This window comes from Loxodonta africana, chromosome 15 (genome assembly GCF_030014295.1).
Source record: "Loxodonta africana isolate mLoxAfr1 chromosome 15, mLoxAfr1.hap2, whole genome shotgun sequence".
In the NCBI taxonomy this organism is placed as follows: domain Eukaryota; kingdom Metazoa; phylum Chordata; class Mammalia; order Proboscidea; family Elephantidae; genus Loxodonta; species Loxodonta africana.
Genome location: NC_087356.1, coordinates 29952646 through 29977203, shown reverse-complemented (window position 1 = coordinate 29977203; position 24558 = coordinate 29952646). Strand labels below are relative to the sequence as shown.

Genomic DNA, 24558 nt, shown 5'->3' with positions numbered 1-24558 from the left:
CCTCCTGAAAGGGTTGAACGTCAACCAATTCTTTATGGCATAGTGGCTCTGTGTATTCCTTCCATCTTCTTTTGATCCTTCCCACATCGTTTAATATTTTGCCCATAGAACCTTTCAATATTGCAAATTGAGGCTTGAATTTTTTCTTCATTTCTTTCAGCTCGAGAAATGCCAAGCAGGTCCTTCCCTTTTGGCTGTCTAACTTCTTTACACACGTCATTATAATACTTTACTTTGTCTTCTCAAGCCACTCGTTGAGATCTTTAGTTCTTTTACTTCATCATTTCTTCCATTTGCTTTAGTTACTGGTTGTTCTTAGCTGGTTAAAGTGCCTGTCTAATAAATAGGATATCCTGGGTTTGAATCCCAGTGGTGCCTGGGACAATCAAAAGCAATATTATAGGATATATGTCAGGTATTTTCCTAATTGCTGAGATTCATGACCCACCTTCTTCTGCTCTTCTCTGTATCACAGGGCACTATATTTCCCAGGCTGTTTTGCCACCTGGCTTCCTGCTAAGATCAGCCTTTGGGAAACATTGGCAGAGAACTAAAGGGTCAGAGGGAGAAAAGCCAGGGTATTTCTCCCCATCTCTATCCCTGCTCTCTCTCCCACCCCACGTTCCAGCTTCTGGATTTTGGTGATACCATTCCACCTCCAGCTGGAAGGGTAGAGAGAATTTTTTAATGTTGTTAATTAAGGAGCCCTGGTGGTGCAGTGGTTAAGAACTAGGCTGCTAACCAAAAGGTTGGCAGTTCAAACCCACCAGCAGCTCCATGGGAGGAAAGACCTGGCAATCTGCTCCCATATTATAGCCTAGGAAATCCTATGGGGCAGCTCTACTCTGTGCTATAGGGTTGCTATGAGTCTGAATCAATGGGACAGCAAGCAACAACAATCTCTGAGTTGCTTCTCCACCCTGTTTGGTTTCTCAGCTCCTCTATTACTTGTATAACCAAGTCCCTATGTTGAAATTTCTATTGAAATAACTACAGTGAATTGTTTTCCTATCAGGACCCTGATACAGGGTAGGTAGCCCCATTGTTTGGAGACAGTTTCCATTTTTGTTATTATAAGTAATACAGTGGTCAATACCCTTAAAGCTAAATCTTTGCACATAATTATGATTGTTTCTTTAGCCTAAATTCTTGCAAAATTATAGGGCAAATTTACAAAATGTGTTTTTGATTCACATTGGCTATTTCGCTACTACATTAGTAATCAGTTGCCGACAAGTCAGTTCCAACTCATGCTGATTCCATGTGTGTCAGAGTAGAACTGCGCTCCATAGGGTATTCAATGACTGATTTGAGGGAAGTAAATCATCAGGTCTTCCAAGGCACCTCTGGGTGGAGTTCATCCTCCAACATTTCACTTAGTAGCTGAGCACATTGTTTGTACCATCCGGGGGTTGTACCAATTTTCACTCTCACCAGTAGTATATGAGAATGCCCCCATAATCTTACTAGTTTGATGTCAGAAAAATAGGGTCTAATTTTACGTCTTTTCCTTTATCACTAAGGAGGCTAAATTGTTTTTTTGGCCATCTCTATTTCTTTTATGAGTTGCCACTTCAAGTGTTTTCCCCACTCTTCTATTGAGATGTGTTTCCAACTTGTTAGGGGATCCACACTAGCTCTCTTCCTCTATCAGGCACGTTAAAGCAGTTAAGCTGTCTTTTTTATCTTGCTAATCTTCCTTGATCAGCTATTGCCAAGCAAGGCCATGTCAATGTCAATGAGTGTCACTAGAAGACTTTTGAGGAATGTATTCCCCAGATTTATGTTTTGTCTGTTGGGGATACGAGAAAGGTACAAACAGGAAGCAAGTGCTGTTTAGATGTTGGTGTAAGGGCTTTATACTCTGAGTGCTAATCACATATGAGACCCATTGAGGGTTATGCTACATCTCAGCCAAGCTGCTTCAACAGCAGACTGCAGAGCAAACCATGGAACGTCAGTGGGGCTTGAAACCTAGGGGCTCAAAGACGGATCAGGAAAAGCAGCCTTGTAGTTTCATCAGGTCTATCTGGGCTTCTAGGAAAGGAAATATCTGGGGCCAAAACCAAGACTTGGTGGCCTCATGCCCACCAAGCACAGTCAAAATCAAGACACCCATTGTAAGGATCAGTTAAATCTATTATCAATATATTCCACTTCTCTAACACCAACTGAACTGAAGGAATTCATACTGTCTACAATGCCAAGAGGGACAAATTGAAAAGGAATGGCATCACATTCATCATCAAAAATAACATTTCAAGATCTAGCCTGTCAGTGATAGGATAATATCCATGAGCCTACAAGAAAGATCAGTTAATACAAGTATTATTCAAATTTACAAATCAACTACTAATGCCAAAGATGAAGAAATTGAAGTTTTACCAACTTCTGCAGTCTGAAATTGATCAAACATGCAATCAAGATGCATGGATAATTACTGGTGATTGGAATGGGAAAGATGGAAACAAAGAAGAAAGATCAATACTTGGAAAATATTGTCTTAGTAATAGAAACAATGCCGGAGATTGCATGATAGAATTTTGCAAGCCCAATGACTTATTAATTGCAAATACCTTTTTTAAACAACAAAAAACGGCAGCTGTACATATGGACCTCATGAATGTAAAACACAGGAATCAAATCAATTATATCTGTGGAAACAGACAATGGAGAAACTCAATGTCATCAGTCAGGACAAGGCCAAGGACAACTGCAGAACAGACCATCAATCACTTAAAAGCAAGTGCATCTTGAAGCTGAAGAAAATTAAAACAAGTCCAAAAGAGCCAAAATACGGCCCTGAGTATATCCCACCTGAATTTAGAGACCATCTCAAGAATAAATTTGACTCAGTGAACACTAATGACTGAAGACCAGACAAGTTGTGGGATGATATTATCAAGGACATCATACATGAAGAAAGCAAAAGGTCATTAAAAAGACGGGAAAGAAAGACCAAAATGGATGTCAGAAGACATTCTGAAGCTTGCTCTTGAAAGTAGAGCAGCTAATGTGAGTGGAAGAAATGATGAAGTAAAAGAAAGTAAAGATTTCAAAGGATAGCTCAAGAAGACTAAGTATTATAATGAAATGTGCAAAGATCTGAAGTTAGAGAACCAAAAAGGAAGAAAACACTCAGCATTTCTTAAGCTGAAAGAACTGAAGAAAAAATTCAATCTTCAAGTTGCTATGTGGAAAGATTCTATGGGCAAAATATTGAACAACCCAGGAAGCATCAAAAGATGGAAAGAATACACAGAGTCACTGTACCAAAAAGAATTGGTTGACATGCAACCATTTCAAGAGGTAGCATATGATCAAGAACCAATGATACTGAAGGAAGAAGTCCAAGCTGCACTGAAGGCATTGGTGAAAAACAAGGTTCCAGGAATTGATGGAATACCAGTTGAGATGTTTCAACAAATAGATGCAGTGCTGACGGTGTTCACTTGCCTATGCCAAGAAATTTGGACAACTACCTGACCAATCAACTGGAAGAAATCCATTTTTATGCCCATTCCAAAGAAAAGTGATCCAACTGAATGTGGAAATTATCAAATAATATCATTAATATCACATGTAAGTAAAAGTTTGCTGAAGATCATTCAAAAGTGGTTGCAGCGGTACATCGACAAGGAACTGCCAGAAATTCAGGCCAGATTCAGAAGAGGACGTGGAATGAGGTGTATCATTGCTGATGTCAGATGGATCTTGGCTGAAAGCAGAGAATACCAGAAAAGTGTTTGCCTGTGTTTTATTGACTATGCAGACATTCGACTGTGTGGATCATAACAAATTATGGATAATATTGTGAAGAATGGGAATTCCAGAACACTTAATTGTGCTCATGCAGAACCTGTACATAGACCAAGAGGCAGTTGTTCAAACAGAACAAAGGGATGCTGCGTGGTTTAAGATCAGGAAAGGTGTGCATCAGGGTTGTATCCTTTCACCATACCTATTCAGTGTGTATGCTGAGCAAATAATCTGAGAAGCTAGACTACATGAAGAACGGGACATCAGGATTGGAGGAAGCCCCATTAACAACCTGTGTTATATAGATGACACAAGCTTGCTTGCTCAAAGTGAAGAGGACTTGAAGCACTTACTGATGAAGATCAAAGACTATAGCCTTCAGTATGGATTACACCTCAACATAAAGAAAACAAAAATCCTTACAACTAGACCAATAACCAACATCATGATAAACGATGGAAAGATTGAAGTTGTCAAGGATTTCATTTTACTTGGATTCACAATCAATGCCCATGGAAGCAGCAGTCAAGAAATCAAATGACATTGCATTGGGCAAATCTGCTGCAAAAGACCGCTTTTAAGTGTTGAAAAGCAAAGCTGACACTTTGAGGACTAAGGTGTGTCTGACCCAAGCCATGGTATCTTGGATCACTTTGTATGCATGTGAAAGCTGAACAAAGAATACAGAAGACCGAAGACGAATTGATGCCTTTGAATTATGGTGTTGGCAAAGAATATTGCATATATTATTGACTGCCAGAAGAATGAACAAGTCTGTCTTGGAAGAAGTACAGCCAAAGTGCTCCCTGGAGAAGGACATCATGTTTATTAAGGTAGAGGATCAGTGAAAAAGAGGAAGACCCTCAATGAAATAGATTGACACAGTGGTTCCAACTATGAGCTCAAACATAGTAGCAATTGTGAGGATGGTGCAGGACTGGGCAGTGTTGTTTTTCTGTTGTCACTGTAAGTCGAAACCGAATGAATGGCACCTGACAACAACCCTCCCACGTGCACTGATGTTTTTCACCAACTGGGAAGCCCATGGTGTTTCCATGGCCTGACCCCATACTTGGATCTCATTACATAGGCATGATTGATTGAATCACATCCCCTCCCTGAGGTCCACTGATATCACTTGGTGGGTCTTTCTTGCCTTCATTAGCATGAACCCTCAGGTGTGGCCTGGAAGCCTCATTAAAGACGTTTCAACCACTAGGGAAATCCCAAAGTTTTAGAGGTTATCTCTCAGGAACCAAGGACAAACACCACAGTCTTTGGATAAAGTTCATAGTAAACCCCACACCCATGTATTATTCATCAGACTGACCAGGAAGTACAAATATGCCCAAAGGACAACTCTTGAAAATACTCATTAGTCATATTTTGAAATACTTGCATATTTTTTAAAATGTTAAAAATTTATTAATAATAACTAACATCACATAGCTAATCCAGCTAGTTACTTATTTTACAGAATGACATCTCCAGTAGGCTGAATGAGGAAGGATTTGAGATGACCTGCTGTTCAACACATCCGGGTCAAAGATCGAGATCTGCAGTATTTACATCAGGCAAAGCAGCAACAGCAAAGGGCTGTCAGCTAATTCTGGGAACACAAACATTCAAATTGCATTTTCAACAGCACATCCTTAATAGCCACACACACACACACACACACACACACACACACACAGATCTCTTTTTTAAATGTGTAACTTCATAGGTGCCTAATATTCAAGTTTCAAAGTTAAAAATTCATCTCTATTTCATGGGCACACTTTAGTGACATACAAATCTAGAAGCGTCTCTTGGCTTCTGTGTAGTTAAGAGGCATCCACATTTCGGATCAGTTAGTGCAGACGGAAGATGGCAGAGGGGGTCACACGAGACAGGTGAAGTGAGACTGGAACAAATGAGAAGGGCCAGCCCCTCTTCCCTCCATACTTCCCAGGAGGACCTGGGTAAACCTGGTGCTGTACACAGTTTTCATGCATCATAACCCACCTTGTTCCAAAAATGATATAATCAGATCTTTTTCTCATACAACTTTGGTAAATGTGCACAGATTGGATGCTATTGAGTTGTGAGCTTCTCTCTACCTTTCTGTTTTGATCCTTGCATCCTATTCAATAGTGCTACAAGGCCATTCCCTCTTCATTGTGTGGTATGCAGCTTCCCTAAGAGTGTGGGTGTGTGGATTTTAGGGCAGAAGAGGGCTTTCAGATTCAGAATTAACTGGGCTCTTGGGAAGTAGGGTACGGAGGCTTTTATGCTGCTCCCATCCCTCCCAGCAGTGTGACATCAATACTGTGTATAAAGACACACAAATGGATCAGCAGATTGATGCCAGCGCAGCCTAGGGAAGCACACAGACAACACTTTTTGTCAAACATTTGCTAAACCAACCCAAAGTGAAATTTGCCAGAAGGGCACAAATACGCCAAAAATGTTGTCCCTGAGGTTTTTGGTGGTTGTTGTTGTTGATTGTTTTGCTTTTGAGCAAGTAGACACAGTTAAAAATAAAACGTCGGTGGCATCTTTATCCTGTCAGAGAGCTTGAAAATACTAGTGATTGCCCTAAGAATAAAGGCTTCTAAGAAAGGAGTCTATTTGAAATGATTCCCGTTTCCTTTGGTTAAGAACATATGTAATATTGCCAGGAAAGGCTCGAGACACAGCAGCAAGGTGCTGTGGTTCTTCAGTGATGGCCCAGCCTCTGACGCTCGTCCTCACCTTCCACATCCCAGTCCACAGGGGAAGGAGGGGCCAGGGAGCAGCCGCTTTGCTCGTCACTCACCTGGAAGAGGTCCCTCTTCACTTCCCCACAGGTGAATGAGGTATTTCTAGTAACCAGGCAGTATCTTCACCTTCCATCCTTTAACCCCACTGATTTGCTGATGAGGCCCAGTCTGACAAGTCCCTGCACATCTATATACATAGCAAATTAACATATAAATACATTGCATACAACCGACCATTACATACAGTGTCAAGATGAAGGTGCAGATCTACTTCACAAACTAAACAAATTCCAAACATAAATTACAATGAAAAATACAGTGTTTTCCACTTTTGCAGGAAAATTTTAAAAAACAAACAGAAAGCCGCCGCTCCCCCAAAGGTCCGTTGCTCCTAGATAATTCTGCAGTGAGATGCGTGGCCAGCCACTTGCAGAACGCTGTCAACTCTTGGCTTTGGTTTCACTCGCCCAGACTCAGGGCTGTACCCCTTGATTCCAGGAATCCACAGGGCAAATGCTCGTAGATGAGGTCAAAGAGGGGCTTCCAGGTGGATATTCATGGATTCCCCTTCATTGTCGCCCCCTCCCTGCCATGTCCTGTCTGTAGGAGAATCGGGCTCAAGTTAGTGGGGACTTCCCCAGCCTCTGATGGAAGAAACAGTAACAATATCCTTGCTGGGGGGGTGCTCTCCCCCTAGAAATGCCAAGTTCAGGCTCCAAGATGAAGCAACCGAGCCTTTACATTAGTGTCCTCATCCTATAGGATTATATAGGGACATGGAATTTGGCCAGGGGGGTAGGATTTTAAAGAATTTTTAAGAGAACCAATAGGGATGGTTGTGACAGGTGTGAACGAATCCTTACTTCAAATTGTATTTATCTTGGGAGGGCCAAGGCTTGGGCACCACACTTTACAGTGAGTATATGCAGAGGCAAAACCCAGTCTGACGGGATCCTCTGTGCCGAGGAAAAGCCAAGAGTGTCTGGCACAAGTGGGTGGGACCTTATAGTTTAAAATTACAACAGGGAAGAGAGGGAAGCAGAGCAAGCCCCTTCCAATTTCAGGGGCTCTATCGCTGTCCAGCTTCACGGATGCGGCAGGCAACAGCAGTGATGAGAGCCGCCCCCTTTCCGCTGCCATCCTCGGACTCCAGGAAGGACACGTCACATCTCGGAGCCAGGCTCTTGACCGTCTCATGCATGATTTTGGCAAAGCTGAAAAAGGTGAGGGGAAGACACAAGAAAAAAACGCCTTAGTCATGATCGATTTTTGTCCCCTGAGATGAGCCCCTAAGCAGTGATGTCAGAAACCCAGGAATCATTATAGTGAGAAGAATGAAGGCTACCATGTATTGAATGCTTACTACACATTACATATCAGAAAACTGAGCCTCAGAAGGGCAAGAAATGTGTCCAAGTTCTATGTCACAGCTGCCAAGTGGAGGAGCTAGAATTTAGATCTGACACAAAGGTCTGGGATTCTGACACAAAGGTCTGGGATTCTGACACAAAGGTCTGGGATTCTGACAAAGCTGTTCTTAAAACTAATCAGTGGTGGACGCCACAAGTATGTCTTGCAGAAGAGCACAACCTGTTCATAAGCTCTGGAGGGGAGCCAAGGACACGTGGCTTAATATTTTCCAGGGGCATTGCCTTACATCCCAGACGCATGTTTACTCCAGCGTGCCATTAAAAGGCGAAGGAGCAGACTTAGGGGGTTGCTGTTGGGACATTAAAATGATCGCAGATAATCCCCTTTTGATAGGACCAGAGAAAGATATACAGTAAAATCTGGGAAAGCTGGAATTGATTAAGGTGAAAGCCTGTCAGGGAAGAAAAGCCCAAATATTTTCCACTAAAACAAGCAATAGAAAAGTGGTAACTCTGCACCCTGTCAAAGGCAGAAAGCTAGCGAGACCCAGAAAAACAAGGCAGTCCCATTGTGTTAGGGCTTTTACCATAGTATCCTTTGTCCCACCACAGCAGGGTTAGGATGAAGCTGAGGACAGAGGCTTCTCACGCCAAGCCCTGGCGCCAGTGGCTGGGCTTCTGTCTCCCTCCCAGTCTTCATCTGGGACTATCAGTGTAATCAGGAAGGGAGACTCAGAACTTCTGAAGTTCTGCTCTTGTCAGTAATCATATAGGCTTTGGACAAGTGGCTTAACTTCTTGAAATAGTTATCAGGAAAGCAGGAAACGATTCAGTCAAGGAGCTTCTCTGTCCACTACTACTCAGGCTGGAAACCCTGGTGGCATAATGGTTAAGAGCTCAGCTGCTAACCAAAAGGTCAGCAGTTCGAGTCTACCAGATGCTCCTTGGAAACCCTATGGGGCAGTTCTACTCTGTCCTATAGGGTCAGTATGAGTCAGAATTGAAGCAACGGGTTGTTTTGTTTTGTTGTTACTACTCTGGCCAGGGGGATAGATTTATTTATTCTTTCAACCTTTAGATGAAAGGCATTCCAGGTGGGGCACATTTGAGGCATTTCCTGACTTCAAAATAGTTTATTCAAAAACACATGCAAATGAGGAGGAGCGAAATGGTAAGAAGAGAGAGATAGCAAAAGAGAAGAAAGAGCAAAAAGAGAAGGGAATTCAGCACTTCCATACTCAGGGGTCAGCAAACTTTTTCTATACCAGGCCAGATAGTAAATATTTTCAGCTTTGTGGGCCATATGGACTCTTTCACAACTACTCTGCTGTCTAGCGTGAAAATAACCCTAGACAGTAAAATACATAAACAAATGGGCATGGCTCCAAGCCAATAAAACTATTTACAAAAGCAGACAGTGGCCATAGTTGCCAACCCCTGCTCTAGACTGTAGAAAAACTTGCTCAAGAGCTCCAGCATACATTTCCCAGAATTCATAGCAGCACTGTTTTTGGCAGTCAAAATATAGAAACAACCCAAACACACATCAACAGTAGAAGAGATAAACTATAGTAGACTCACTCAAAGTTACACTATTCTGCCCCGAAAATGAATGAACAAGTACATGTTTCAATATGGATGCATCTCAAACCATAAACGCTGTGAGAAAAGCTGGTCACAGAGGAAGAGATGTCATAGGATTCTATTTATGGCAAGTTCGAAAATAAGTAAAACTAAACTATGTCTCTCTCTCTATATATAGACATGTGGGAAAATAGAAAAGCAAGTGACTGACTCAACGTAGAGGTCAACCCTGGCAGGGGAGAGTGGAGGGTGCAGTTGGGGAGGGCCTCGTAGGGGGCTTCTAACACTGGGTGGTGGAAACACAGGTCTACTTCTGCTTATTAATCATTACACCGTATTTGTGTGTGTGTGTGTATGTGCATACACAGGTAGCCCATGACTTAAGACAGGGTTCCGTTCTGACCACTACTCCATCGTAAGTCAGTTCTGAGTAAGTTGAATACCTCATTTTTAAAAAATTTTATTATTGCCTTTTATTATAAGTATCTTCATAAATCTGATTTTTGTCTTTAGAGTTTGGAAACATTACATCTGAGAATGACGACATTGGCAAATTTCACGCTGCAACATTGTATGTAGCGCCTATTACTAACGATACCAAAAATCAAACCAAACCCATCGCCATTGATTCCAACTCATAACAACCCTATAGGACAGAGTAGAACTGCCCCATAGGGTTTCCAAGGAGCAACTGGTAGACTCGAACTGCCGACCTTTTGGTTAGCAGCCGAGCTCTTAACCACTGTGCCACCAGGGCTCCTACTAACTAGTACTAACTATAAGATGGACAAAAAAAAAAAAGAGAGAGAACCGTAAGTGCGGTTTGTAACTTGAATACATCATAAGTCAGGAGCTACCTGATATATATATATATATATATATATGTTTGTGTGTGTGTGTACTGACTTGACAGCAATGGGTTTGGTTTTTTTGGCTTTTATATATATATATATATATATATATATATATATATATACACATATACCAAAAAACCAAACTCGTTGCCATTGAGTCGATTCCGACTCGCTGGAACCCTATAGGGCAGAGTAGAACTGCCCCATTGGGTTTCTTAGGCTGTAATTTTTATGGGAGCAGATTGCCAGATCTTTTCTCCCAAGGAGCAGCTGGTGATTTCAAACCGCCAACCTTTTCAGTTAGCAGCCGGGTGCTTAACCACCGTGCCACCAGGGCTCCTTATATATAAACCAAACCCACTGCCATCGAGTCAATTCTACCTCATAGTGACCCTATAAGGTTTCCAAGGCTGTAAATCTTTATAGAAGCAGACTGCCACATCTTTCTCCTGTGGAGCAGCTGGTGGGTTTGAACCACCGATGTTATGATTAGCAGCTGAGCGTTTTAACCACTGTGCCACCAGGGCTCCTTCCTTTATGTATACATTATATATGCTCTTTGGAATGTCTAAGGATTCATTTCAAAGAAAGAAGAGAAGGACAGAACGGACACAGAGGGCAACAAGAGGCAAGAGGGTTGGGGTCTGGCACTCACTGAGGATGTAGCTTGTAGAGGGTCCCATCCACGCCCACAGTCACTTTGAGGGTGTCCAGTCCACGATTTTCTCGTATTTTGTCCACCACAGCGGCCATGCCTGCACCACAGAGCTGGGCTGCCCTCCGCGCCACCACAGTGCACACCTCCTTGACGATGATGCTGTCATCACAGGTGCTCTCAAGCCCCAAGTGCTGCAGGATGGCCCGGACCTGCAACAGTGCCAGGCAGTCACTGGCGGGAGAGAGACCATGAGGGTCAGTCAGTCATCTGCCAGAGGGCTGCATGGCCCCACCCCTCCCCACCGCAAGGGCCCAGCTCCCCTATAGGAGGGGCTCTGTGGGGCCTGGCCATCTGGGAGGGTTTCCTGAACTCAGCCCACTGCCCATTCCACTAGCCACTTCTCAAGTGTGACAGGAAGACCAAGAAACAGCTCCCTCTTCCCGTTTACCCAAGTAAGGTAGGGTGTTGCTAATACAAAACTGATTCTTGAAACAAAAGAAAATTCACTATCTATGTATGCCACTCCTTTGGAAATAACAAAGACAGTGACGATGGCTGAATGTGACGGTTCTCAGGTGCGTAGCTCTTTCCTGTCCATTCTCCCACGGTTGTTCCCAGGTCAGCAAGACCAGCATCACCAACCAGCAATAGCCTCTCTTCTACCCTGCCCCCACCGCTATTTATTACACAAATGTAAATAAGATTGTCAGAAAAAAAAACAACCTGATTATAAAGAGGACTATTTTAGAACTATGGATTCTTCTCTCGCACAAACAGACACGCATACTAGAACACATTCTTTCTATTCACTGACGCACACGCCTTGGGGGCTACTCATGCCAGCCATCTACTTCCCAGCTTTCCATGTGTCTGAGAGTAATGACACAGTATTAACTTTTTAAAAAGGGCTCTGGAAGTCTCTGTTCTAATTTAGAGCAGACACTTCTGCCATTAGACCGGAGAGGGGGCTGGGCTTACTGAACGGATGTCCGGCATGTTTTCTGCATTGCCTGATGGTCTAACCTTCACTAAGTCTTGACCACTTGACCACCCCAGCCAGCAGTTAGGAAGAACCCCCAAGTCAAGCACAAAGGCTTTTAATAGGTTACCCTCCTCTGTGCATTTCAATTTACATCCTAGGGACAGGTATCTTTCTCCCTTTGATATTTGGTCTAAAACCTAGCCATATTACTCTGCATGGGCTCATGACAGCTTGGCGTACAGTGTTTTTTTCATGCCGATGTTATATACTTGCCCTTAAACTGTAAACTGTCCATCTTGTTGTTAGTTGCCACCATGTCTGTTTCTACTCACGGTGACCCCATGTACAACGGAATGAGATGTTGCCTGGTCCTGCGCCATCTTCGTGATCCTTGGTACGTGTATCCTTTGTTGCAGCTAGCTTTCCAACCTAGGGTGCTCATCTTCCAGCACTATATCAATGTGCTGTTCTGATCCACTGGTTTACACTGGCTAATTTTCACAAATAGATCACCAGACCTTTCTGCCTAGTCTGTCTTAATCTGGAAGGTCTGCTGAAACCTGTCCACTACAGGTGATCCTGCTGATATTTGAAATACTGGTGGTATAGCTTCCAGCATCATAGCAACATGCAAGCCCCCACAGTAGGGCCAAATGACAGGCCAACTGTCCACAAGAAGGTCCTTTAAACACTATAGATATGAATGTGTTAGCCACTAAATTGACCTGTATATAAGCCATGCCCGATCTTACTCAAGCTGTGGAAATCCTTTAGCTTGTCTCCCCATGAGAAGAAAGGAGGACACAGTCCCACCCTATCACAGACCTAAAAATCTCACCTCTCAATCTGAGACAGGAACTTGGTTTCAAAGATTCCCCGTGTCTTGAGTCGCTCTGAGATGCGACCGCGGAAAAGGAGTCCACGCTTGGTGAAATCGATGAGGATGTTACGGACAATCTCGCCCAGGTACATGCCACTGATCATTTTCTCGAACCTGCAATATGGTTCATGTTCATGGAGTTAAGTAGGAAGGTATAAGATGTGTTGAGACAGGGCAGACCAGCTCAGTCACCCCCACTCATTAGAAAGGGGAAGGCATAGAGTTCCCCTTAGTGGAAGAGGGCCCACCACCACCACCTTTAGCATAACTGAGCCCAGTACCTGAGGCTCATGGGACTCCCCAGCATCGGCCCCACCTTCTAGGCTCATTTGCTTCCCAAGGCTTATTTCCAACTCCTCAAGAAAGAACACACACTTCCACCCCCACCACACTTCCAGGAAAAAGGGTAGGATGCTGAGTCTTAATCCTTAACTTTGCTTCGCATTTAGCGTGCTTTCTCTTTGACCCAACAGCAACAAACAACAACTCCTTTGTTTGGTAAGATCTATCTCGAAATCTTGAGAGAGAACTAGGATCGTGGGAAATGTTATTGGAGAGGATCCGAGCCCACATCACTGTCCGGGTCGGGGGTACATGAACAGGACGCATATGGGGTTGGGCGCCTACCTCTGTTTGCCAGGGTTGAGGGAAAGCTCATCCACCATCACATCAAATTCAGTGCGGAAGTCATCTAGGCATCCATTGTCCCCAAAGGCGCCCCACTCCATGTTGACACACATCCGCCCTTCCTCCCCTTCCACCAGTTCCACGTTCCGCATCTCCTCCATGTAGCAAGCATTGCTGCCCGTACCTGCCAATCAGAGACATCAGGCCATCTTCCTAACCATCCAAGGCTCTGTGTCCTATGTAGTAAGGAATTTGCTTCACCTAAAGAGAGGTTGGGCTTTTGTCTGGATTCCTGGGGGGTAATCTCCAAAGCCTTGGGATTGGAGCACCTTTCTTATTCATGGTTATTATATTCATTATTATTCAATAGTTTATGCTAAAGAGAGGACTCAGGGTGGGGGCTGGCCATGCCAGAAAGACCAATCATGTGATTAGAGGGTTGGGGCTTTGGGCCATGTAATATGACCTAGGGGAAGAGGGCTGCTGAAGATCGAGTTTAACCATGTGGGCAATAAATCAATCAATCATGCCTACATGATGAAGCCTCAATAAAAACTCTGGCAACTGAAGCTCTGGTTAGCCTCCAAAAAAAATTGGCGATATTCCATGGCTTGCTACACATCATCACCAGGTGAGTGACATGTCTCTGAGGACACAGAAGCTTCACATTTGGTAGCCTCCCAGTCCCAGATTCTACTCTATGTATTTCTTCCTTTGCCTGGTTCTGATTTGCATCGTTTTGCTATAATAAAACTATAATCATAAGTATAGTACTTTCCTGATTTCTGTGCATCATTCTAACAAATTATCAAACCCAAGGGAGTCCATGGAACCTCTGAATTTGTAGCTAGCTGGTCAGAAGTGAGGGTGGCCCTGGGCATACCCTGACTTGAGGCTGGTGTCTGAAACCTTAGGCAGACTTGGCAGCCTGGAGGACTATGCCCTTAACCTTGAGTTCTGCCAACTCCAGGCAATCCCTATGCAGGAAGGACAAACTGGGTCCTTACCAACGATGAGGCCAACTTCACAGTGAGGATCCTCATAGCCACAGGTCATCATTGTTCCAACTGTGTCATTCACCACGGCAACCACATCTAGGTCAAACTCCTGAGAGGACAGAAGCAGATCCCCAGTCCACAAATGAACCACAATATTCTCACGATATTCTAGACACTTGCAAAGGAGATTTATATGAATATGAAATTTATCCTACACAGCATGGCTCATTTTCTCATCTCATTTAAGTCTCAAGTGTTACTTCCTCACGGAGGCCTTCCCTGACTACACTCCTTAAAACAGTGTCGCTTCCCAGGCCCACCCACACTATCTATCCTCCTCACTCAACTTCATTTTTCTTCACAGCGCTTAATAGCACCCAACATTAGACTGTGAGTTTGTTTTCAGAATGTGTGCTTCACGTGGGCCAAGACTTTGTTGTGGTCACTACCAAACCCTCAACACCTTGACACATAGTAGACACTCAATAATCACCCAATGACTAAGTTAATTCTGCCCCCAACCAATGCCATTACACTGAATGTTTCCCCACTTTCTGAACACACAGATAACTGAAATCACTGGGGAGCTCAGAGCCTCAAGCCATGTCTCTCCCACCTCTCGCCGGTGAATCGCTTCCTTCAGCAGGGTGACCACATCCTCGCCCTCGCAGCCAGATGCCTTGAAGCCTTTTGTCCACGTGAGGAGGATGCTCTAGAAATCACATGTGATCAGGGATGAGGGTACAAGGGAACAGCTCCCGAGTCACTCCCAGGGGCCTGGCTGTGCTTCTAGTTCTCATCTTCACAGGCTAGACAGAGTCCCTGAAGTAACCAACGATCTTGCCCACCAAGGGTTCTAAACCTGTTACTAAGGTGCACTTTGGTTTGTTGAGCACCCATTCCACACCAGGTCCTGCGCTCAGCACATCACATGCATGACATCATTTAATCCTCACAGCAACCTTATGAAACATTCAACATTACCACCCACTTTTTCAGTAATTGAAGCTCTAGAGTAACTCCCCAAGGCCTACAACTTAGAGGAAAGGAGGACTTACCCCTAGACCTGACAACTTCAACACACGGGTTCACAAGCACCAGGCGGCATGGCTCATCTTCTCATTTCAGTCAAGCCTTTAATGTCACCTCCTCACAAAGGACTTCCCTGACTGAACTATATAAAACAGTGTCCCTTCCCAGCCCCACCCACACTACCTATCCTCACCCAACTTCATTTTTCTTCAGAGCTCTTTGTAGTACCTGACATTCACTGTGCAAAGCAGCGTGCCCTGTGCCCAGCCTATATTTACACCAGAAGGGGCAGTATGCATCTCTGAATTCCCAAATTCCAGTATCCAGTGAGCAAGCAGCCTGCCCACAGCCAGCATGACGCCTGGGCTTCTCCCTCACCCCTCCAGGCTACTCAGAGTCCTCTGTGGGCCTCTCATCTTTAACGTGGCCTTTACTGTGTCACTGGGCCCCCTGGAAGCAGACGCACAGCGGCCTTAAACATGGGAGAGATGTTTTGAATTTTGTTCTCTGGTACCCTCTGGTGCTGCAGCCCTTCAGAAAACAAATGTCAGGGACTCCCAAGTCCCTTTCCTGAGAAGTCAGCACCTATAAATGGGCTGTGTGGGCTCACAATCCGCCCACTTCCATGGTTTCTGCAGGCCTTGCTGTTTTGTTCATGCCCAGGTGTTTGGAAACATAAAGCCACCTGGATGTGTCTCACTGTGGTCAGATTCTAGGAGATTTTGAAACACACAGTACAAGCTCCTCACAGCCCTGGTTTACATGCCTACTTACAGACAAGTGAGTGCTTATCTATATCATTTTTCTTGTTTACAAGTTAGCTTCACTTCTCTGACAAAATACTCTGACAGGTTATAGTTTACAGAATATTCAAGTAACATAATCTCAGGTGATAGTAATAAAACAAGCAGAGGCCCCAACAGCTGGGGAAACTTGCCCAAGGCCACCAGCTAGTAAACACAGCTCTGGGACTCCAGGCTCGGCGTCCTGCTCTCCACCTGCTGATTTTTCCCATCAACGAGATGATCTCACCAACGCCAACATGTAGGCCCGTCTCCAGCTTTATTTGCTCCTAATTTTTATGATTCTAGACTTAACAGGGAAACCCTGGTGGCATAGTGGTTAAAAGATTTGGTTAAAAGACCAAAGGGTCGGCAGTTTAAATCCACCAGGCACTCCTTGGAAAGTCTATGAGGCAGTTCTACTCTGTCCTATAGGATCACTATGACTTGGAATCAACTCGAAGGCAATGAGTTTGGGTTTTTTTTTTTTTTTTTTTGGTTTAGACTTAACACATGGTCCTTATAGAAACACAGAACATCTAGAATAAAATCAAGTAATATGACCTAGAATTTTATAATTCAGACAGAAATACTTAACATGTTGTTATGGATTAAGCTGTATCCCCCGAAATAGGTGTTGGAACTCTGATCTCTACACTTGTGGATCTAATCCTGCTTGGAAAGAGGAGTCCCTGGGTGGTACAAACCGTTAACGCACTCGGCTGCTAAAAGAAAGTTTGGTGGTTTCGGTCCACCCAGAGGCACCTGGGAAGAAAGGCCTGGTGATCTACTTCCAAAAAACCAGCCACCGAAAACCCCATGGAGAACAGTTCTACTCTGACACACATGGGGTCACCATGAGTCAGAGTTGACTCGATGGCAACTGGTTTGTCATGTTAGTTAGAGCACACCTGAGTAGGGTGGGTTCTAAATCTAGTACTCTGGTTCTAAAAAGACCAAGTTAGACATAGAGACGTGCACACACTGAGGAAGACAGATCCACGTGAAGATGGCCAGGGAAACAAGGAACACCTGGGGCTACCGACACTGTAATCAACAAGGCCGAAACCCTGACTTGGACTTCTCACCTTCCAGAAATGTGAGAAAATAAATTCCTGTTCTTTAAGGCCACCTACTTCTGGCATTTGTGTTACAGCAGCATTACAAAACTAAGACGCGTGCCTTCTGGGCTACCTGACAAATATATAAAGATATAAAGATACGTACTTGTTCACCTGAAAAAATAAGCAAGATTGTGTCTGTTTAAGAAGACTTTAGTATTTAAGTTTTGTTTTTAGCTTATTTCTATTTTTATATTTTTCTATAATAAATAAAGATTACACTTTCATTAAAAAGTTTTTTTATCAGACCTCCAGAATTTTCCCGTGCCATTGAAATTTCTTTGAAAAAAACTAGTAATTGATACTAGGCAATAAATGTCTCATAATTTATTTAAAAATTTCCTGACCGTTGGACAATTAGGTTATTTCTAATTTTTTTGTTATAATATTTCGCTAAATGTACATAAATATTTATCGACATGTTTGATAATTCCCTTGGCCAAACAGATGCAACTCTGAAGGGTTTGAAAATCTAATGCACTGATACTAGAAAAAAAATAATATGTTGAGACGAACGAATTGGAAAAGCTTAAGGCAAAAAGGCCACTGAAGCCTGCAGCCCCCAACACAGGCAGTGGGACAGTCAGCTTACACAGGTCCCTGGAAGAAGTTGTTTGCTCGTGTGCTTCAAGCAAGATAAAGTCTGAGGCACAGACCCTGGCAGAGTGGCAGAAGCATTGAGGGCAGGTGAGTGAGAGCCGTGAGCATATTTCTGCAGGTAGGACCAGGAGAAAGCATGAAAGCCACAGTAACAATGAGGAGCTTCAGGTCCCTCAGAAACCATCACTTCTTCCCCTGCGTCCCTCCATGGGCATCCCCTTCCACCTGTATACAGGCAGAGGGCAGCCGATGGCCTAGCTGAATGAAGGCTGCCCCCAGACCCTGGGCCGATGACAACCGATTCTGGGCTTCTTCCCAGAAGACCTCAGGTGACACCAGGGAAAGGAAGTCCAAGGCAAAGAAGAAAAAAAGAAGCAGATGCCACTTGTGGGTGAGCCAGATCCTGGACAGGAGCCCCTGAAACATGTTCAAGATGCCTTAGTGCAGCATGGTAGTTAAGGCCTTCAGAAGCCTTCTGTAATGGGGCATTTCCCCAACACAAGTTAATGGGTGCTGGGAAGTGCTGGATTAAGCAGGGTTTTCATCGCCTAACTTCCCCAAACCTTAACCATGCTAGCGTACATGATGAATTTATCTCACAGAGTGGGGGAAGAGTACGAGGCATTTACAAAACTCAGTTGAGCAACCTGAGGGGCTGGTGTCCCAGGGACCAGTAGGAAACGCTGGCCTTTCCTCCGCACTGGGGCAGGTGCCTCTGTTCTGGCCAAGTTAACTCTACCTGTGAGCTTGTCCCCACCTGTGCCCCCTTCCCTACACTGGCCCAACCTGCCCACCTTTCTTCCCCATCAAATCATTCTTTTGACTTGTTTCAAGGTCTGTGTTCAGATCAACATCATGCTGCAATGTTTAAAGCATTCAGCAGAGAACTGAAAGGTCAGTGGTTGGAATCCACCAGCAGCTCCAAAGGAGAAAGATGTGGCAGTCTGCTCTCATAAAGATTCCCCGCCCCAAACCCCATTGCCGTCGAGTCAATTCCAACTTATACCGACCCTACAGGACAGAGTAGAACGGCCCCATAGAGTTTCCAAGGAGTGCCTGGTGGATTCAAACTGCCGACCTCTTGGGTAGCAGCCATAGCGCTTAACCGCTACACCACCAGGGTTTCCTCATAAAGATTACAGCCTTGGAAACCCCATGGGGATAGTTCTACTCTGTCCTACAGGGTCACTATGAGTCGAAATTGACTCTATGGCCACAGGTTTGGCTTGGTTTTGTGTGTCTTCAGGGCTTCAGCATCTCACTGGTGCCACATTACAAACAGCGACTCTTACTAAGGCTGTTCCATCAGCCCAGTGTGTGAGCAGCTTACAGCAGGAACCATGCCTTCTATATCCTGGTGACTGCGTCTGCAGCTTACTGTACATATGTAGCACGCATGTAGCCTTCTAGATGACTGATAAAGACATAGAGGAACAAGTACTTACAGAAGACTATCCTGATATCTAACATGTCTGTGATCAGCCCAGATCCAAGCTCTAGGATGGCTTAATCAGCTCTTACTGCACTTCTCAATACACTCATCTCCAGACTAGCTGGAGCTATTCTGGGACTTCCGGCCACCTGCTTTGTCCATCCAAGAAAGAGCAAAAGGAATGAAAACCAAAGGTGAGACTAGGGAAGAGTTGGGGCATCCAAACAACAACAGCGGATGGAAGGAAAACTGTCCTGAGCCCAATACAAGGGCCTCAGGAGCGGGAAAGCATAATTGAGGGCATCAGCTCAGGCGTCAAATCATGGATTGGCCACTCCCAAGCTATGTGACCTGGAGCAAGCAACCTGGCACCTCTATAGGCCTTATTTTCCTTTCTGCAAAATAGGCTTCCAAACACCTACCTTATGTGGTTGCTGTGAGGGTTAAATGAGATAATGCATATAGGAAGTCTAGAAATGTGCCTTGCATATTGTAAGTGCTGAAAATATGCTAGTCATTAATATTTTGATTAGCATCATCTCCATCCTAGCCAAGCTAACCTACTCAACTTCTGCCAGCCTTGACTTCCTCGTTCCCATCGATGGTCCCCTCTTCCCCAATGATCATGCATGGCCTTCTCTCTCTCCTCTTAGCACAACTTTCTCCCCCGCCAAATTCCTGCTCCTCTTGGCTGCTCAAGAGTCAGTAAAGCCCATGGGAGAGCCCCCTGGAAGGCACTGTTACCTCATCCAGTCTGTTCTGATGGCAGGGGAAGGAGAAGGTGAATCCCAGAGGCAGGGACACGCCCTTCATCCCCATATACTCGAGGAAGTCAGCAATGCACTGGACGATGTGGTCAAAGAGCTGCCGAGGGAAGTCAGGGTGGTGAGGGGGTGCTCAGGGCAGACCGTCACCCCGCAGGGCCTGAGCATGAGCCCCAAGGCCTTCACCCAGGAGAAATGCAAGGCTCAGGTACAAACCTGAGTGAAAGCCAAGCTGGGGCCCTAGGCCTACCTAGCCCTCCCTGGGACCGTGGTGGGCAGAGAAAGGACTGTCCCCACAGGTGTATGTCTACCAGGTCCCCCTCAACCCCTGGAGGCGCCACCTGCCTCACCTCGTCCCCTGTGCCATGCATGACATCCTGCGGGATGGAGTAGATCTTGTTGTGCATCTCCACCCCACGTCGCTTCCCATTCCGCACGCGTACCAGCAGGACCCGGAAATTCGTCCCCCCCAGGTCCAAGGCCAAGAAGTCACCTTTCTCTGGAAAATAAGCCAGGGAAAGATGATAAGTTGGGGCATCACCACTTCACCACACCAGTGTCTACAGCACCTTCCTCAGACAGGGGACTCTCTCTAGGACCCCTTGACGACTTCAGGGGTGATGGACTATGATCCCTACCTAACAGTAAAGAAAAGTAAGTTCCTCCAGGCCAGATCACCTCAGAGGTTCTCAAATGAGTTCAGGTGGTGGGACCCCAGAAGATACAATGAACTCCGTGGAACCCGGGAAACACTGATAGAGTACATGTAAAAACACCCAAATGCACCATTCATGCTAAATCAAATGCCATGGTATGTTAGATTATTCTAGAATAGAGAAGGAACAGCAGGGTGCAATTCTTCAAGGAAAACTGAAGGGAAATCTTTTAAAAAGAGAAAACCCTCCTTTGTGGGGCAAGTACGATGTGCCAGGTATTGTGCCCGCACGCCTCAGGAGGGATTTCATTTCTCTTTTACGGAAAAATGAAGCCTGGCCGAGCCAGGTTCAGTCACTCACCCAGGGTCACACAGCTGCAACAGTGTAGAGCAGGGACCTAATCTCAGTCTCTGAAATCTGCTCATTGATCATGTTCTTCCGAATTGTGAAAAGACCACAGTCTCTTAGAATACCTAGCCCAGGCATCAACAATCTTTTTCTATAAAGGGCCTGAAAGTAAATATCTTAGGTTTTGTGGGTCAGTTTCCATTACAGCTACTCAACTTTGTCGTGGTAACACAAAGCAACCACAGACAATATGCAAACAAGTGGGTATGGCTATGTGTCAATAAAACCTTATTAACAAAAACAGGCGGTGGACCAGATTTGACCCATGGGCCAGAGTTTGCCGACCCTTGAACAATACCAATGTGGTATGGTTGAGCGAGGTGGCTCTGGAACTTCCTGGGTTTTAATCTTAGATCTGCCCTTTTCTAGCTGTGTGACCTTGGACAGGTTTCTTAGCTTCTCTGTGCCTCACTTTTCTGTCAAGCATATCAATGTTAACAGTGAACAAAAATCAAGTGAACTAATGTATTTGTTAGGTTCTTACAGAAGTGCTTGACACATAGTAAGCATTCAGTAAGTATTGACTATTATTAATGTTTGATTTCTAGCAGAAGAATGCCTTGGTCAAGCTTATAGAACACTAGGATTCCCTAGTAATATACTTAAAGAAGCATGTTTAGGTCCAATGCTAAATCTAAGGGAGCCCTCCCAGAGCATCAATACCATGACACAGACCCACCATGGTGGGCCAGGTGGCAACCCTGCCATGTACCTGTGCCATCAGGGGTGGCACACACATAGGTGGGCAACATCTTGACAGGGGCATTGGCATGCGTTTCCTTTCTCAGGCCTTGCTCCATTTCCACCTTCATCCTCCTCTTGACCTCCAGCAGCTGCTCATGGCTCAGCATCAGAGGCTCTAGGGTCTTCTGCCGAGCTCGGTGTTGATCGGCCAGCCGGTAGGCCACTGCTGTCACCATGGCCGCCCCCTTGCCACTGCCATCCTCAGAGCGGAGAAAGCGGACATCACAGTCAGGCACCAGGCGCCGCACAGTCTTGTGAAGACACTTGGCGAAGCTGCAGTCACCAAGGTGGGGAGACAGGAGTCCATGGTTAGGGTCAGTGGTGTGTTTGGTTGGGCAGGAACTCACCACCTCAGCCCAAATGCCATGAGCCCCTGTAGTAGTAAATGCTGGCCTAAACAGCACCTTCCCTTCTATTCCAAGGTAGGGGTCACTGTATAAAACTCAGATATTCAACTGTGATGATTCTGGCTGTGTTCTTTCACCCCCATGCTGAAGGAAAGGACCCTTCTAAGAACACACTATCCCCCACATCAGGTCACATAAGACCTCCCCTTCTTAATCAAACTGGCCCACTGGCTCCTCTGTCCAACATATGTACAAACGGCTTCTTTGCTGAAGCAACCCAAGTGAAATCAGGTGATTCCAGCTCCACCCACTTTTCATGCTTCATTACTCATTTCATTAGATCCTGCCTGGGAAAGACCCAAAACAAAGAACTTAGAAATTCTTCTAGACTTGGTCCTCTCTTTGGCTAACTTCTGCCAATGATCTTAAAGTTGTCTGAACAGCTAAGGACACCAGTCGCGTTCAGCAAGAAGTTCTCTGGGAGGAGGCTGCTTCAAGCCCTGGTCTCCTGAGCCTTACTACTCTAACTGTGGTCTGTGGCCTGCAGCATCTGCATCACAGTTTCTCCATCCTGCTAGAAACACAGGTTGATCTCAGGCCCACTCTAAACCTTCTGGATCAGAGTCTGCCATTTAAAAACATTGCAGGTGATTCAAAGGCACATTAATGATTTTGAAGCAGTGGGCTAGGAGACGGGGAATCTCAGGGGTGGAATCTTCTGCATCAAACAATTAAGTTAATGATGGTGCAGTGACCTGGCACTCACATGAAGTGAAAAATGGCTCCCAGGTCCCAAGGGAAATTTGAATATTTTGGCACCTATGACCCAAGGAGGATGGCAACTCATTGAACTGGGGTAGCCCCTGGAAGATGACATAGCACTGAACAGACTCCCAAAGGTTGCGAGAGAGTCAGAGAAGAAAGAAGTAGATAGAAACATTAACTCCCACAGAACAGGTGGCAAAAAGGCCCTCAGTGGACAGATGAACTCAGGTAGAGCCCAAGCTGTTGACGCCCTTCAGAAACCACCTCCACCCATACCAGGAAAACACCCTCCCAGTTTCTACTGGCCCATTTGGGCTCTTAGCCTTTTATTCTACAAAGACCCTCATATCCATGGTCCATCTACACCCCCAAAATGCAAAATGGAGCTGGCCTGTGCCCATGGAGTCACTTAGGTCTCCTGCACCTGTCAGAGGTCACCAGGTGCTCTGGAGTTCAGCCCCACCCAGTCCCTGAACACTGACTCACTGGGGGTGTTTCTTGTAGACGGAGCCATCGACCCCAATGGTGGAGCGCAGCCGGTCCTCTCCTTTGTTCTCCTTGATGCGCCGCAGCACTGCTGCCAGAGTGGCCCCACACAGGTTGGCTGAGCGTGTGGACACAATCTGGCAGATCCGGCGAGTGGCTACACAGTCCTCTTGTGTTGGGTCCAGGCCCAGCCGTACAAGGATCTCGTGGGCCTTCCGGATGCCATCCTTCTCGCTGGGGAAACAGAAAGAGAGTACGTGGGCACTGTGTGCAGTCCATTGTGGCCAGTGGGAGAGGGGGTATCTGGGCTGGCAAGGAAGCCCCTCAGCTCAGCACTCCCACCTCCCAGGAAGAGTAGACACACACCTCACACTCTGCGACCTATGGGGGGTAGAATGCCACTTATGCACACACTATGTAAGAACAAGGTCCTGTGCTTGGTCCTTTAAACACCAAGTTGTGTGTGTGTGTGTGTGTGTGAGTTTGTGGTATGTTTGCTTGTTTGGGGTAAGGTTGAAGGAAGGGTATCTCTGCCACCAACCACCTCTGAACATGCGAATCCAGCCAAGGGGCCCACCGTATTTCCCCTCAATAAAGCAGTAAGAGTCCATTTCCCACCACTCCTTCCCATAAACGTCACAGATTATTGGCTTCTGGTTTATCAGGTGAGAAGGACGAAACGTGGGGGAGAGTTGGCTACCTATTCAACTTTACAGGGTGAGGCAGCATTTCACAATGGAGCTGGCAATGTCTACCTGTGCCTAAAGATGGTGCTAAAGGGCTGAAGTATGGCACAGCCCCCCTTCTTAGGGGAACTAAGTGCCTCACAAATATGAGGACTTTCACCCCTCGGGGTTTAGCATGGAATAGGCACAGTTCTTTCAAGAGTTTCCACTTAAAGCCAAGGCATTTGAACTGTTTCACCACTCCCATCAGCACCACAATCACCTCTTCGCCACCACCTG

At 45.4% G+C, this 24558-nt stretch overlaps 1 protein-coding gene across 1 annotated transcript in view; it reads right to left on the bottom strand.

Moving 5' to 3' along the window:
* Nucleotides 1-5159: 5159 nt before the first annotated feature.
* The window catches only part of HK2 (hexokinase 2), a 75693-nt gene continuing 56294 nt past the window's right edge, over nucleotides 5160-24558 (bottom strand). Inside the window, exons 9-18 of the mRNA XM_003413702.4 lie at nucleotides 23594-23827; nucleotides 21964-22268; nucleotides 20538-20686; nucleotides 20168-20287; nucleotides 15073-15168; nucleotides 14466-14565; nucleotides 13459-13642; nucleotides 12790-12945; nucleotides 10967-11200; nucleotides 5160-7717 (exon numbers count right to left, since the gene is read on the bottom strand). Coding sequence (XP_003413750.1) covers nucleotides 7573-7717; nucleotides 10967-11200; nucleotides 12790-12945; nucleotides 13459-13642; nucleotides 14466-14565; nucleotides 15073-15168; nucleotides 20168-20287; nucleotides 20538-20686; nucleotides 21964-22268; nucleotides 23594-23827 — 1723 coding nt within the window. The 3' untranslated portion in view covers nucleotides 5160-7572. The remainder of the gene's footprint in view (nucleotides 7718-10966; nucleotides 11201-12789; nucleotides 12946-13458; nucleotides 13643-14465; nucleotides 14566-15072; nucleotides 15169-20167; nucleotides 20288-20537; nucleotides 20687-21963; nucleotides 22269-23593; nucleotides 23828-24558) is intronic.